Raw genomic sequence first — 14,292 nt, 5'->3', positions numbered from 1 at the left:
GTTTGCTGGATTTCTGGGGGTGGGGTGATCATGGATCTCACCCAGTGTGACATTTACATGCATAAAGAATCAACATCTTTTTTCCTAACAGTGTTATTTTGTTGCCTGAATCCCCAGGGTTAAGATAAGATCCTGGACTGGCCTCTGGAAGCACTGTGACGTCTTTCTTAGCCTCTGAAAATACGTGGCTTCTTCTTCCATTCAAGGGCAAATATACTGAGAATTCTTATATTTCCCTGTAAGACAGTAAATGACAGTATAGCTGTAGCTGTGAGGACTGCAGTCAAGTGGGACCCAGTGGCCTAAGCCTCCCTCCTCAGTTCTTCCTTACCAAGATCACACTGATTTTTCACACAACATATATTTATTCAGAAAAAAAAATCTGCAATAAATTATAATAAAAAAGATGACACAAAATACAGAATCCCACTAGCAGCTTTGCTTAGTGGCCAAGACATTTCTGGGAAATTTAACAATTACAGAATAAGAATCAGAAAACAGTGAAAGGGAAACTAATGCAATGTCACCACGCCGGTTCGAACCATTTCTGCCCTAAAACAATATAGAGGCAGAGTTCTTCTCTACCAGTTGGATGTGAACTCCTTACTTCGGAGGAGCTATGTATGAAATGAACAGCACATTACAGTTACTTAGGAATTAGAGCTTGGCGTGCTGGAGTAGGCACAGTAGGGGAGCAGATCTCTTACATCTACTCTATTTCTCTCCCCTACCTAGAGATTGTCTCAAACCCTTAATGCTGTATACATCCCAGGGCCAGAGCTGGAAAAAAAAACAGAGGCAGTAAACAAATTTAGTGCGTTTGCCTCATGAACAAAGAGCTAGGATGCTGCACACGGTCCCCTCCAACCATATCCTTAATGACCCAAAGATCCCAGGTTGGCAATATACCAGACAACGTGCCCAGGACAGGCATTTCCCTGTCTTTGTGTTATGACCTTGCCCCAGCTTCTATAATCTGCCTCTCCTATGATCACTTTCTGGCCTAGTGGAGATGACAAAAGCATTCTGCTCACAATCTTCCATTAACGAAGTTCTGACCTATCAGATCTGCAACTATTTGGCACCAGGAACTTGACTCCTAGTTCCGTAACTCCAAATCAGGAAAGGGTTTAACCAGTATATCACAGGATACATACCTTCTCTTCCCCCACAGAACTCAACTTACGAGAGATGGGAGAACTGAAGAACCATTCATCAGTGGTGTCCCCCCTGGCTTTCTCCTTCAGTGTGCTAGAAGAGTCAGGAGTCAATGCCTAAGATCACAGAGTCCGTACATTAAGTTCCTTGGATTTAATGTTAACAGTCAAGAATGAGTTGTTGACTCAGGGTGGTTTTAATGAAAGAAATCCAGGAAGAAGTCAAATGTATCAGGCAGTTTTGCAGTAAGCAGCTGGTAGCTTCTTTGCCAACCAACACAGAATAATTTAAAAAAAAAAAAAAGAATGCCGCCCCACAGAGCTTGAGTAAATGAAAAGCTCAGAGGGTTGTCTTGGCTGGGAGAGAAAGGGGCTTCGTTGGGCCACTGCATAGTCTCTTTTACGTAACACTGGATAAGGTAACTAGGAGCCATGGGGAGCTGGTCGTAGAGCCCAGAGCCAGCCCTGATGAGGGAGGGGCCAACATCCCCTCCCCTGGTATTTCAGGAGACCAGAGAGGTGGTTCTAAGGGTTATCCACAATACCCTGCTGGGGGAAGGAGTAGTATCGCCAGAGAGGCCCACTTGAGATCCAGACTGCCTTTTTGACTGTGATGCAAGCACTGCTCTGGAGGTGGATTTCTAAGTGGGGAATGGGGCCCCCAGACAACCAGGATTAGTTCTCATGTAAAATCTGAATAAGAACAGAAAGGGATGGTAGAAAGTAGGACTTGTCAAACATGAATATTCTCACTTCTGAAATGCTCAAAGTGCTTCCATTCTGATCATGATTCTCTCACATCAACGGGATGTCATCTCTAGTAGTCCCTAAAGTTCTGCTAGTAAATGTGGTCTGAAACAAGAGAAGATGGTTCCACCCAGTGCAGATCCATGAAAAGGCCAATGTTACAGACATACAGATGTCACTGTAGTAGAAATGCACAAATGCATGTCACAACCACATGTAGATGGTTAACTCACTGTTGGGGACATCCCAGGAGTCACTAGCTTCACTCAGACTTCCTTCGATGTAATAGAACTAGTAGAGTGGAGTGCAAAGGGGTGATACGGGAGGGGGTCAGGCAAAAGTGCTTTAGACGAAGGACTACAGACAAGTCTCAGCTACAGCACGTAATGCTTATAGACCTAGAATGGGAACATCTCAGAATCTAGGCCCAGGGTGCTAAGGACAATCATGATAGCTGGGCAGGAGGGCCATGAACACATCCCCAGGTAAAGGAGTGTAAATACAGATCTCTTTGCCTTATAAAGAGAGAACACAAAAACACCAAAATATGGTACCTTTGGCTTGGCAATATAAGTCTAAAAGTATTTTGCTGTGTAGGATATGGTAAGGGAGGGATTAGGAAACTCTCTTCCTCTTGCACTAGAAACAACCTTTTCATGCCAATAGCCTCAAAATTCTGCAACAGACCCTTCCTGTGGCATGACTTTTCAAATCATTCTGAAACACTTGGTGCCCAAGATCTTCCTCCTCTAGAATCTCAGAGAGTAGTAAGAGCAAAAGGCTTATTAGTCTTCATCGCTCTCAAGAAACCCCAGAAGGAACTGGATAGCACGCTGACGGTCACTTGGAGTCTGTCTTGCCATAAGGTTGGGTGGAGGCCTTAGGAGAAGACTAGTGAAGAGAGTAGCTAGAGGGTGAGAAAAAAGAAACGGGAAAACCCTTTGTTAGACACAACCTAAGCAAAGCCTCAGGGGTGGGAACTGGGGGGGCGGGGCAGGGGATGAGGGCAGTGGGCCATATGCCTGGACGTGAAGGCTGTTCCAACCAGCCTGCCCCTCTGCTCATGTTACCTTCTCATGAAGCACTCTTACCAATCATGTTTTCACTGACGTTGTTGTATTTAGAGAATTTTAAGAGTTCTCGAAGGAATGCCATCAAGTAATGGAAAACATTTCTATGACATCTTGGAAGCTGGGAAATCACCTGTTTTTTAAAAAAGGGAGCAGTGAGGAGAACAAAGGAAAGAAGGGAGTAAGAAGAGCTTATATGTGCCACAGTAGTTTATAATCCAACCCACACAGGACCCCATTCATCTGTCATAACTCTCTTTTATTTCCTCATGACTAACAGAGTACCTGCCAAATGAAAACTTCCAAGTCAGAATGGTCATACTGTTTGGCCCCTGTACACTCAATGACCAGGCCACATTCACATGTGTGATGTGGTCATCACACATTCATTCACACACACACCCCACCTCACAAGCATGTTAGCATTAATCTGGTCTTTTCCCATCTCCTCAGAAAGGTAGCCACAGCATCTGCCAAGCTCAGTGGTTTTCTCTAGAATGTCATTTAGCATGGATGAGAGCTCCTCCCAATACTCACTAGTCTGATCGAATGGTATTCTCAGCCACTGTGCATCAAAATTATTTCAAGATTAAAAACAAACACCAAAAAGGGGCACCTGGCTGTCCCAGTCGGTGGAGCATGCGACTCCTGGGGTTGTGGGTTTGAGCCCCACATTGGTTGTAGAGATTACTTAAAAAGAAAATCTTTTTTTAAAAGATTTTATTAATTTATTTGTCGGGGGGGTGCACAAGCAGGGAGAGCAGCAGGCAGAGGGAGAAGCAGGCTCCCCGCTGAGCAAGGAGCCCAATGCAGGACTCAATCCCAGGACCATGGGATCACGACCTGAGCTGAAGGCAGACGCTTAACCAACTGAGCCACATGGGTGTCCCTAAAAATAAAATCTTAAAAAAAACCAAACACCAAGGGGGCTCCTGGGTGGCTCAGTTGGTTAAGTGTCTGCCTTCAGCTCAGGTCATGATCTCAGGGTCCTGGGATTGAGCCCCACAGCAGGCTTCCTACTCAGCAGGGAGTCTGCCTCTTGTTCTCTCTCGCCCTCTGTCCCCTGCCCCCACCTTGTGCTCTCTCTCTCTTTCTCAAATAAATAAAATCTTAAAAACAAAACACCAAGAGGACATAAAAGAGAAAGGCTCACAAGTGTCACAGACCCTTCCTGGTAATGTCAGCCAGAATTCCATGTATGATCAGCTTCACCAATTCTATGCCAGAGTAGAGGCATCTGCCCTACTCAATAGGCCAACTAGAAAAGTGTGGCAAATATAACAGGAAATAACACAACCTAAAATTTAAGAGTCCCAACTTTCAATGCTGGTGTCCTGCCATGAGTAACAGATTCAGACCCATCCTACCATATAGCTAGCTACACATCTGACATTGATTTCTCTTGGGGCACTTGCCCCAGACATCCTCAGAGCAGTAAAACTCACCTGTCGGCAGTTCTGGGGATCCTGAGCAGAGTCAAGACATCGCTGATACAGCTCGTAACAGATGACAGGCTCTGGCAGGGCTTCCAGGAAAATGAGCAGTGCTTCAGCCACAGAGTGATTACTGCCAGCTGGATTAAGTTAAGTCAAGGGACAGGGGCCCAGGAAAAAGGCAACACAGAGACCCGATTTGCTTTCTTCCTCCAGCTCCCTCAGGGACAGTTTCCTTCCTATTATTCAGGGCACACTGATCCTAATTGGGGTTTAGTATTTTACTGGTCCAGGTATGCTGAAGCTGAGTTGTTACAGAATTGATCAAAGACTCTTGGGAGGTTTGGCTCAACTTGAGAGTCAGGGGAATATGGTGTGCAGAATGACGTTCACACTGGATCAGTCCTTGAAACTAGTCACCAATGTTTCCCATCCTCTTCCATGTCCTAGTGACAACACATGTGGTAGCAGGAGTGATCAATGGCCTGAAGCAGAACAGTACCAGTGCTGTGGGTCCTATGTTCCATGTTTATTAAAAGTTGTTGTTACCCACCCCTTGATTCTTTTCAGTTAGAGTCTGATACAGAGAGAAGTCAAAAGTTCTTGAAAGGAATTGAAAAACAACTGCAGAGTCAATGAGTACCTTATAATAAAAGACAGTTACAAAGAAAGTAAAGATGGAGGGGCGCCTGGGTGGCACAGCGGTTAAGCGCCTGCCTTCGGCTCAGGGCGTGATCCCGGCATTACGGGTTCGAGCCCCACATCAGGCTCCTCTGCTATGAGCCTGCTTCTTCCTCTCCCACTCCCCCTGCTTGTGTTCCTTCTCTCGCTGGCTGTCTCTATCTCTGTCAAATAAATAAATAAAATCTTAAAAAAAAAAAGATGGAAACACAAAACTCAAATGCAGGTGGGAAGGAGAGTTTGGTCAAGAATTCTTCATCCAGCTTCCTAAGCCTTTGTCAAAAAGGATACGGATTGTCTCGGGAATGCTAGTATCCAGACAATCAATGATCTGCTGTAACTCCTCCTGCATTCCAGGGGTTTGGAAAAGATCCTCCTACCAGAGAGGTCAGAATGAATGGAACAAGGCAAAACAATCAGCCCTAAGGTTCTGAAGACCACCCAGGGATCAATAGAGTGGCAGGATGCAAATGGAAGGGTAATATGCATACTTGTGATTAGGAATGGAGGTGTGACATTGGCATCTTTTTCATCTATCATCTGTAGAATCCGCGTAAAACTGTTTCAAACCAGAAAATGATCTTCAAAGGTTTTAGCCTATACCTGAGATGGCAGAGGACTAGATGGCTAGAGTGGGAGATGAGGTGTCCCCACTTCTAGCTTCCTGACAAGTGGAAGGCAGAGTCCAAACAGTTGAACCACATTCAGATACTGATACGAGGGAATGCTAGGCAGGAGTAAATGGCATGCCCATAGCAAACCTTCCTTTGAGTTCTACTACTCTTTAGTAGGTAAGAAAACATTCACCAATGTTTGGGCCTGGCTCTACCATTACACTTATGCTGTGGTCTTAGCTGAATCATTTAGTTTGAAGGCTTCAATTTTCTATCTATAATAAGGATACTTCCATTTGCCCAGATGACCTGATAGTGCTGCTCTGTGAATGCAGCTTGGGAAAGTTACAAGCCCTATACTGACATGAGGTATTATCATTTCCTACTGGATTCACACACTGTCCAAAGTTGCAGGGCAGGCCCACAGTCACTTACCTGGTGACAGGCGTACTTGAATAAGTGATCTACCAGAAGCCAGATCTCCTTGGGGACTTGAAGGGGTCTCTCACTGGCACCTTCATCCAAGGGAACCATCTGCAGAAGGGATTTCTCCTAATAGATGAAAAAGGAGGAGATTCAAAGAGGTCTCAATAAAAACTTGTGTAACTTAATCTCCTTCATATTCTGCTTATGTAGGTACAATATGATCTTCATCTCTTAAGATTTTTCATTTTTTCTTACTGAGGACACCCCTGGTCAGAAGGCACTTGATATTGATTCCCACAGTTAGATTTCCTTCCTCCTCTAGATACTTAACAGTTAGGCATTCCATTTGGGTTTATTACGTTCATCACGTGGGTGCACTGTGGATTGTAAATCCTTTCTGGGGTGACACGGAGAACCAGCGCTGCAGCAGTTGGTCACAGCGGAGTGCACGTGCCACCTGAGACCTGGGGACCAGTCCAGTTCAGCAGTCTATTCAGTCCTCTGAGAGGCCAAGTTTTTGTTGACTTTTAACTTACTATTCTCTCAGGTCTTACCACAAATATTACAGTTTTCATTGGTGATTTAAATGAGTCTCTCTGGTCCTCAGAAATTAAAGACAATTCTCCACATTACACCTACATTCGTGAATATTTCAGGCTCAATGGAAGGTCTAATCTTAAGGCATAAAACTCATAACCCTTAAGATCCAAAAACAGTAAACCAAATACAGCATACCAGCAGCCAGAAATACTGTGAGAAGTTCAAGGTCTGAGTCCAGAAGTTATTCTTTATATTAATAACTCAGCAGAGATTTCTTAGGGCTGTGACCTCTTTCACATACCCTTCTACTTTCTTAGATTCTCCTGAAAGAATCTAAGAGAAAAACCCAAAAGTGACAACAACTAAATCTGAACTTGTAAATGGCTGGGGAAATAACCTCAATTATCTTATGTTTATATAGTCAAACAGAAATTATATTAAAAAGGTGTCTGAAACAGATAAAAAGTCATATGAAGGCAGCCTCAGAAAAATCCTAGTGGAGAAAACGGTGACCAATTTTTTGCATTTTCCCCCCGCCTCCAGCTTAAGGTTATATATTCAATGTTACGAATTTCTGTAAATTCCATCCCCAACCCCCAGCCATGGTGCTTTATGGAAAAGAAAAGAAGCGTTTCACTACTTCCAGAGACTGCGTACACTAGAGCAGAGCTGAGGGCTCTGCTTAACATTATGTTCTGCAATAAGCATTGGTGACCTTTTAAAGCCGCTGTACCTTTCTAAGAGAATGAGGACGAGAAAAGAGCATGACAGTTGGTTACTGTTTAAAATCTAATTTCTTCACATTCATTTTGCTTCCTTTCTTTCTTTCCCTGGGATTCTATCACTTGATATTCATGTTCCCTGTAGCTGCCAGAATTTCTATCAGTGGCTCATCTACTAACTTCTTTCCGGTTGCAAGTATTAAATCCAGGCATTCACATGGTATCCGAAGCAAAGCACTGTCCATAATGCACTCTGCTCACTTTCTGAACCAAACACAACGCATGTATAGATTTAGCAGATGTCTCCAAACTTACCATATATAAATTATTCAGCACTGACTCATGTACTTTTAAAAAAATTTGACATCCAACTGGCGCTTTTCTTGTACTAAGGCATTAAGGCAATACAAGGCCCTGTTTGAGATGAAAAGACAACCTGGCCTGCTATTAACAAGGAAGGGCTGGGAATCTGAACCGCCTCAATCCTTAGTGGTTTAAAAAGGTTAATAAAATGTCAGTAGGTTACATACATCATCCACTATCCATTTTCAAATTCATGTGTGATAATACGAAATGTCATACTTCTGTCTCTAAAGTCTAGAGAAAGATCATGCACAAGAAACAATACTTTCTCAAAAGTCCACAAATGATCCTGAATTCTCATTTTCAAAGGGAAATCAGGCACACTTTGTTTTCTTTCAACAAGACACATCTGGTGCCTGATAAGCCTGCACTTTGAAACCACAGTGCTAATAACTAATGCAGAAAACAGTACACCAACCCCGTCATCGAAATGCATTAAACTCCACCAAATGGGGAGATCACATTAGATCACATTAGATACTATGTGACAGTGCTTTACGAATGTTTTTCAAGCCCATGTTTCTCTACTTTATAGGCCTGTATGGAGCCAGACACCATTCAGCCTGAACACGGAAGGTAGCCCAGCACTGCAGGAGTGCTTTACTAGCTTCCTTCACTAGGTATTCAGGAGACCTGGGTTCTAGTCCCCTCTGCCCCACACCCCTGATGTCAGGAGCAGTAGGGCTTTGGTGAGTGTTTCAACCTTCTTGGGCCTTGGTTGTCTTGTCTATTAGAATCGAGAAAACACCTTACCCTGTCTGAAGGCAGAGCGCTGGACCAGATGATCCCTTATGATCTCGTTCAGCTCGATGATTCTATGCTCTGTTTCTTAACCATACATTTGTGTATTCTTGCAGTAATTAATCATTATTGTCACTAACCCCAAATCATTCTTAATGCAAAAGAAACCCACTTCTGGTTTTACTATCATTGGAAACAGAGGACAGCTAAGCAGTACCCTCCTCCACCTCATGAGCTTTCAGATAGATCAAGACAGCTCTTTAGTTATTTCTCATTTTAAACATACAAATCTGGAACTTGAGTCCTACTGCTTTTATGTACTGGGTCTTAATGATGACAGTGCAGCAAAAATCTTTTCTGTGCTTCAGACACACTTAAAGACAGCTGGCAGGACTTTGGTGGATTCTCATGGAGTCAGAGGACTCTGATACAGGTAAGGCTAGGGACAAATTCCAGGGACCACAGTTAACTGTTAATCAATCACAGGAAACACATAACCACCAATGGATTGCATTACCTTTTCTAGGAAGCTGTCTTCTTCCTGAGAGCAGAGCAGGAAAAGAAAGTCATTGACAGACAGAAAATTACTTGAATTATTTTACAGAATTAGAAACAGATCAGTATTATGAGAACTCACTAGCTTACTAGATACATACACTTTAAACAGCTTTAAAATTTTCAGATAAATCATTGTTGAAAATGGAACATGTTCTCATATGCAAAGTTCTCTATTGTACATATTAAATTTTCATGCAATTTATTGAGATTATCACTCAAGAAACATGTGCAGTCCTAGACTTTTGTCTCCTTTGGCAGCTGCCAGCTGACCTGGCCAAATGCCCAGTGGTGGCTCCTTTCCACATGCTGCTTGGAGGCAGGCCCTGCTGCTACACTGTGCGGCTTCTTACCTCATCCTAATGCCACCCGATGGGCGGATATGAGTCCAACAGTGGCCATTTGGAAGGAGACGATTGGCTTCTTCCCTCTCTATTCCTCTCCCCCTAGCTGTCCCCCTAAGCAGTATCCCACACTCTTTTCCCTCGCCCCATACCTACTCCCCTCTTCAAAGGACCCGAGAGTCCCCAGATATGGAGGACCCTCTGAATTGTACATTTATTTCATTTCAGAGCGTTGTGGACCAGAAGACCCATCATCATCCCCTATCGTGTTTTCCTATAGTGTATAAGAGGAAAAAGAGAAGCAAGGGAGAGGGAAGAAGGCACCTTTCAATGATCTCTGTCTTTTGTGCTCTTATTACAGTCCAGTAACAAGCACCACAACAATAACTGCTGCCACCACGTAGGGAGCACGTGCCATGTAGTGGGAACTGTGTAAAGTGCTCACGTACAGTGTCATTTAGTCTGCACAAGTGTGCAAAGGAGGTATTATTCCCATTTTACAGATGAGGAAGCCGAGGCTCTGAGAGGTTAAATTATTTGCCGAGGTCATACTATTAGGTATTAAGTGGCAGGATCAGGATTAGAACTCAGGTCTGATGGACTCTACAATCATTACCACTAAGGTCCCCTAGACAACTCAAAAAGTACAATCTAGCTGCTTCCTGGGCAGAAAGGCAGGGAAAAGCTGTGAAAAAGACAGTGAGAAACAAAGCACCACTGTTAGCAGAGAGAGCATAGGCACTGGTGGTAGATAGTCCTGGGTTCAAATCTTTGTTCTGCCTCTGATTAATTCTATACAGACATTAGGCAAGTTACCAAACTTTGTAAAGCCTCAGTTTCTTCATCTCCAAGACAGGGAGAATAATATCTACTTTGTAGGGTCAAGGAGGCAGCCTAAAATCCAGGCATGGTAGGGCAGTGGTAGTGCAGTGTACGAGCACCTCCCCAGCAACACCCAACTGGAATCCTCCCAATTCTGCCATGGGCCACCAAGAATCCGAGTATAAATCACTCTTCTCAGGTCTGACAGTAAAAGGAGAAGTCCTGATCTTACTATGAAAGATGTGCAGGAGGCTGGAGGCAGGGAAGTATGTGTTCCCTGATGTTCCAAATAGCAATGCTAAACGCATTTTCCCCAGATGACTGTTATATATATGGTGGGTAGATATTTTAGTATTATTAGATACATTATGAATTAAACAGGCTCTTGTAGGTTTACCTACAGTTCTAAATACTACATATGAAATGAGATAAAAATAATCAGAGTAATATTGCTTTATGAAATATATGATATTTATAGTATTATAATTACAATATTTTTTAATTTAAAAGTTAAATTCTGAACGCCAAACATCTAATTTAACACAATTTTGGAGTACAACCTTTTTATAAAATTTAGGACTACTTATTAAGAAATCGTAGAACCTGCCTGCCTAACAGACTTCTTTTATTTTTCCTCTCATGAATGCACGCCACATGACACGATGAGTAAAACTAGGCAGAGTTTTCATATACTAACCTGTCATATGAGGCCCTCAAAGAAGTTTTCTTCAAGCAGTGACCATCTACTAGTGGGAGGGTGTTGGTGGTAGGGGAGAGGATGAAAAATGAGGCTATACAGAAGAAAACGATATGGTCCCTGACTTGGGTTTGCAGTTGAGTTGAGGTAAGAAGTCCCAGAATTTATAGCCTGATACTGTTATAATTCACAAATATGGGTTCTCAATAAACGGTTAATAGGAAAACAAAACAGGGGTTCAAAGGAAGGAGATGGCTTTCAGCTTGGGCTACCAGGGGACTTTTTACAATGGAGATGGGACCTAACTAGCCCTTAAAAGATTCATAGGATTTTAAAGAGTAGAGATGGGGTGGGGACACTATAAGTGGAAGGGGTGAAAATAAACACAGGTTCAGAGAAGGTAAATCCCAAGGTGAGAGTAGGGAGAAGTTGGTCATCTGTTCTGCAGGAAGCATGGGGGGATGTTGAGAAAAGTAGTGGGAAATAAATATGAAAAGGAATGTTGAAGTCAGACTTTGGGGGAACCTGAATGACAGGTAAAGCAATCTGGATTGTATTTAGTAGGCATGGGGAGGCACTGACTACCTTTAAGGAAGTGATAGGCCCCAAAGCTGTATTACAGAAAGATCAGTCTGACAGCCCTGAAGAGGAAAAATGAAAAGGTAGTGATAGAGGCAAAGGGAATTGTTTTTTGTTGTTATTTTTTCCAAGATTTTATTTATTCGTCAAAGAGAGAGAGAGAGAGAGAGAGAGAGAGAGATAGCACAAGCAGGGGGAGTGGCAGGCAGAGGGAGAAGCAGGCTCCCCACTGAGCAAGGAGCCCAATACAGGACTCAATTCCAAGACCCTGGGATCATGACCTGAGCTGAAGGCAGATGCTCAACTGATCGAGCCACCCAGACATCACAAGGCAAAGGGAATTATATTAAAAGGCTATCAGGGTAGGTCAAAAAGGAGTAAACACTTAAATAATGGGAAAATAATATTTTTTTAAAAAAATGAATGGATAAAAGAGAAAACTCTGAAAGAATAATCAAAAGGACTCTGATCAGATACTGGTGGAGGAGCAGCACATTTACATTGAGAGTTTACTTCTCTGGCTACAGGCACATAGTAGATGTAAATGACATTTATTTTAACACTAGGCCTGATTCTGAAAATAGAAACACCACTTAGCCTCCACTAATGAACAACATACTGCTAAGGTAGTCCTAAGGTTGCTGATAATCACTTAGTTCAACTGACCTACCCACTCTCTGCAAAAGGCTGTGTGTTGATCACATTTAAAAAGGGAACCTAATTCAGGATTCCCCATGGCATGCTACAAATGCATTGCAAATCATTATTCACTCCAACATTCATCCATAGAGGAATTTTGCAAGTAGTAAATGCAGTTAAAATAATGTAAAAGAGTCATTTAGAGGCAGATTCAAATTTAAAAATAAAAAGCAGGAAACTGAATGGATATCAAAGTTCTAGAAAGGATTAGTTCATATGAACTATAAAGAAACACAAACCATACACTTAACAGGATAAGGAATGAGTGGTTGGATCAGTAAGATGAAGTAAACACATAGTAAAAAGATCACTGGGGACGGATTAATCACCAAGCTGTTATTCTTGTTATTTCAAACTTTGATACTGTTCTCCAAATAAACATGTCCCCAAGAAAATATAGTCTGTCCATCCATCCCTCAACCTTTTTTGTCTCTGTATCTACCAGCAACACCTTCAGCCAGATCTGGTAAGTTCAAACCTGGTCTCTCCCTTAGTCCAGTCTATAAGCAACACCAGACTATTCCACCAAATATTTCAATTTACAACTTCATACTACTCATAAAAGCATTCTGAAGGTTGTTGTAGATGCCCTGTGACTTTAGCACAAACTCATCTGTTGACTTCAAGACTCTGTATCCCCTGCTTCCAACCCACACAACCAGCTTCATATACTCTTTTCTTTAATCTTCATTCTTCCCAGGGAAATCTTACAATTTTTCATAAATGGTCTTTTTGCTTTTACCTTCTAACATTTATTCATGATGTCCATTACACCTGGAAGGACCTGCTCACCCAATATGTTAATACATACTTCTTCAGTATGTGGACTTGACTCAAAATACTTCTATGATGAAANGGATCACGCCCTGAGCCGAAGGCAGATGCTTAACCGCTGTGCCACCCAGGCGCCCCCTCAAATCACTTTTCTAGTCCACTTTATTCTTAGGTGCTGAATTTGTTTCTAGTTATGTTAATGTTACATAAATAAAATATTCAAAAAGCCAAAATAGGCTGATAATGAGGTTGATTTTTATGGAAATTAGCTGGTCAATCAATAAGCTTTTATAGCATATAAGGCTTGAGTAAATGGCACAGGAATCTACTGTTAATACAATTTACAAGCTCCACAACTCTCATTCTAAATGCCTTTCCAAAATACCGATTTACCAAATACATTGGACATCAGCCAGTAAAACTAATGTTTAGATTACTGTTAACCAAATTCCCTATTAATCTTGATTTAGAATTTAGTCATATTGTATACATAAGTAAACTTTCAACACCACTAAATTACAGGAACCCACATAAACTCCGTAATACTTTGTATTCAATGTGTAATGAATATTGATGATTATGTGCTAGTTAATATGCTAGTTAATAAACCAGAAAAATCTATCTTTATTCTGGAAAAGAATAAAAATAATTACAAATTCTCTGTTTGCCATTTGTGCTAATTCCAACTATGCTAGCAGTGGCAAAGTCACTGTCATTGAGAAGGGCAAGAAAAATGAAAAGGACTTATGCCAGTTATTTCATTTCACATTTGGTGGGAACAGGGTGTGGCATAAGAATCTTTCTGAAACAGTACATGGAAAGTCAACATAGGAACTGAACCCAAAATTTTAGAGTAAATAATATAATAGAGGATAATAGGTATCAATGGGATCCGAAATATCATTTTGGGTCTTGGAACAAATACGAACAAATATAAGAAAGCACTGCAGAAGGTCAAAATCAAGTCAAAACAGAATGGGAAGATATTACAAATGGGGTACAGATAATCTTAGATTTCTTGTTTATTGCCCCACACCTATATGGATAACTTCATCATCAATGAGATACAATGTGACTAAGGCTGTAGAAAGAATCAGAACACTATATTCTACAAAATAAAAGCTTTAAAAGAACAAACGATGACCACACACATACAATTTAATAAGAACTCAGAATTTCATAATGAAAAAATTATCAGGATTCTATTTTTTTAAACCTTGAATCATTTGTGCACAAAAACGGAGGAAAGGGGCTTCCTACAAACCCATTATTAACTCCAACCAAAACCACACTGAGATACCACCTTACGCCAGTTAGAATGGCAAAGA

The 14,292-nt window shown here is 41.8% G+C and overlaps 1 protein-coding gene across 7 annotated transcripts in view; it reads right to left on the bottom strand.

Annotated features, from left to right (window-relative positions):
* Positions 1–345: 345 nt before the first annotated feature.
* The window catches only part of OCRL (OCRL inositol polyphosphate-5-phosphatase), a 52,159-nt gene continuing 38,212 nt past the window's right edge, over positions 346–14,292 (bottom strand). For 6 of the 7 annotated variants that reach the window (XM_034649119.1, XM_034649122.1, XM_034649123.1 and 3 more), the window contains 6 exons: positions 9,012–9,035; positions 6,138–6,254; positions 5,380–5,464; positions 4,420–4,547; positions 2,996–3,107; positions 346–2,811 (listed from right to left, as the gene is read on the bottom strand). In XM_034649119.1, coding sequence (XP_034505010.1) covers positions 2,690–2,811; positions 2,996–3,107; positions 4,420–4,547; positions 5,380–5,464; positions 6,138–6,254; positions 9,012–9,035 — 588 coding nt within the window. In that variant the 3' untranslated portion in view covers positions 346–2,689. The remainder of the gene's footprint in view (positions 2,812–2,995; positions 3,108–4,419; positions 4,548–5,379; positions 5,465–6,137; positions 6,255–9,011; positions 9,036–14,292) is intronic. The other variant, XM_034649121.1, reaches the window with a different exon arrangement.

This window comes from Ailuropoda melanoleuca, chromosome X (genome assembly GCF_002007445.2).
Source record: "Ailuropoda melanoleuca isolate Jingjing chromosome X, ASM200744v2, whole genome shotgun sequence".
In the NCBI taxonomy this organism is placed as follows: Eukaryota; Metazoa; Chordata; class Mammalia; order Carnivora; family Ursidae; genus Ailuropoda; species Ailuropoda melanoleuca.
Note: the sequence above shows the minus strand (reverse complement) of the source record. Positions and strands in the feature narration are given on the sequence as shown.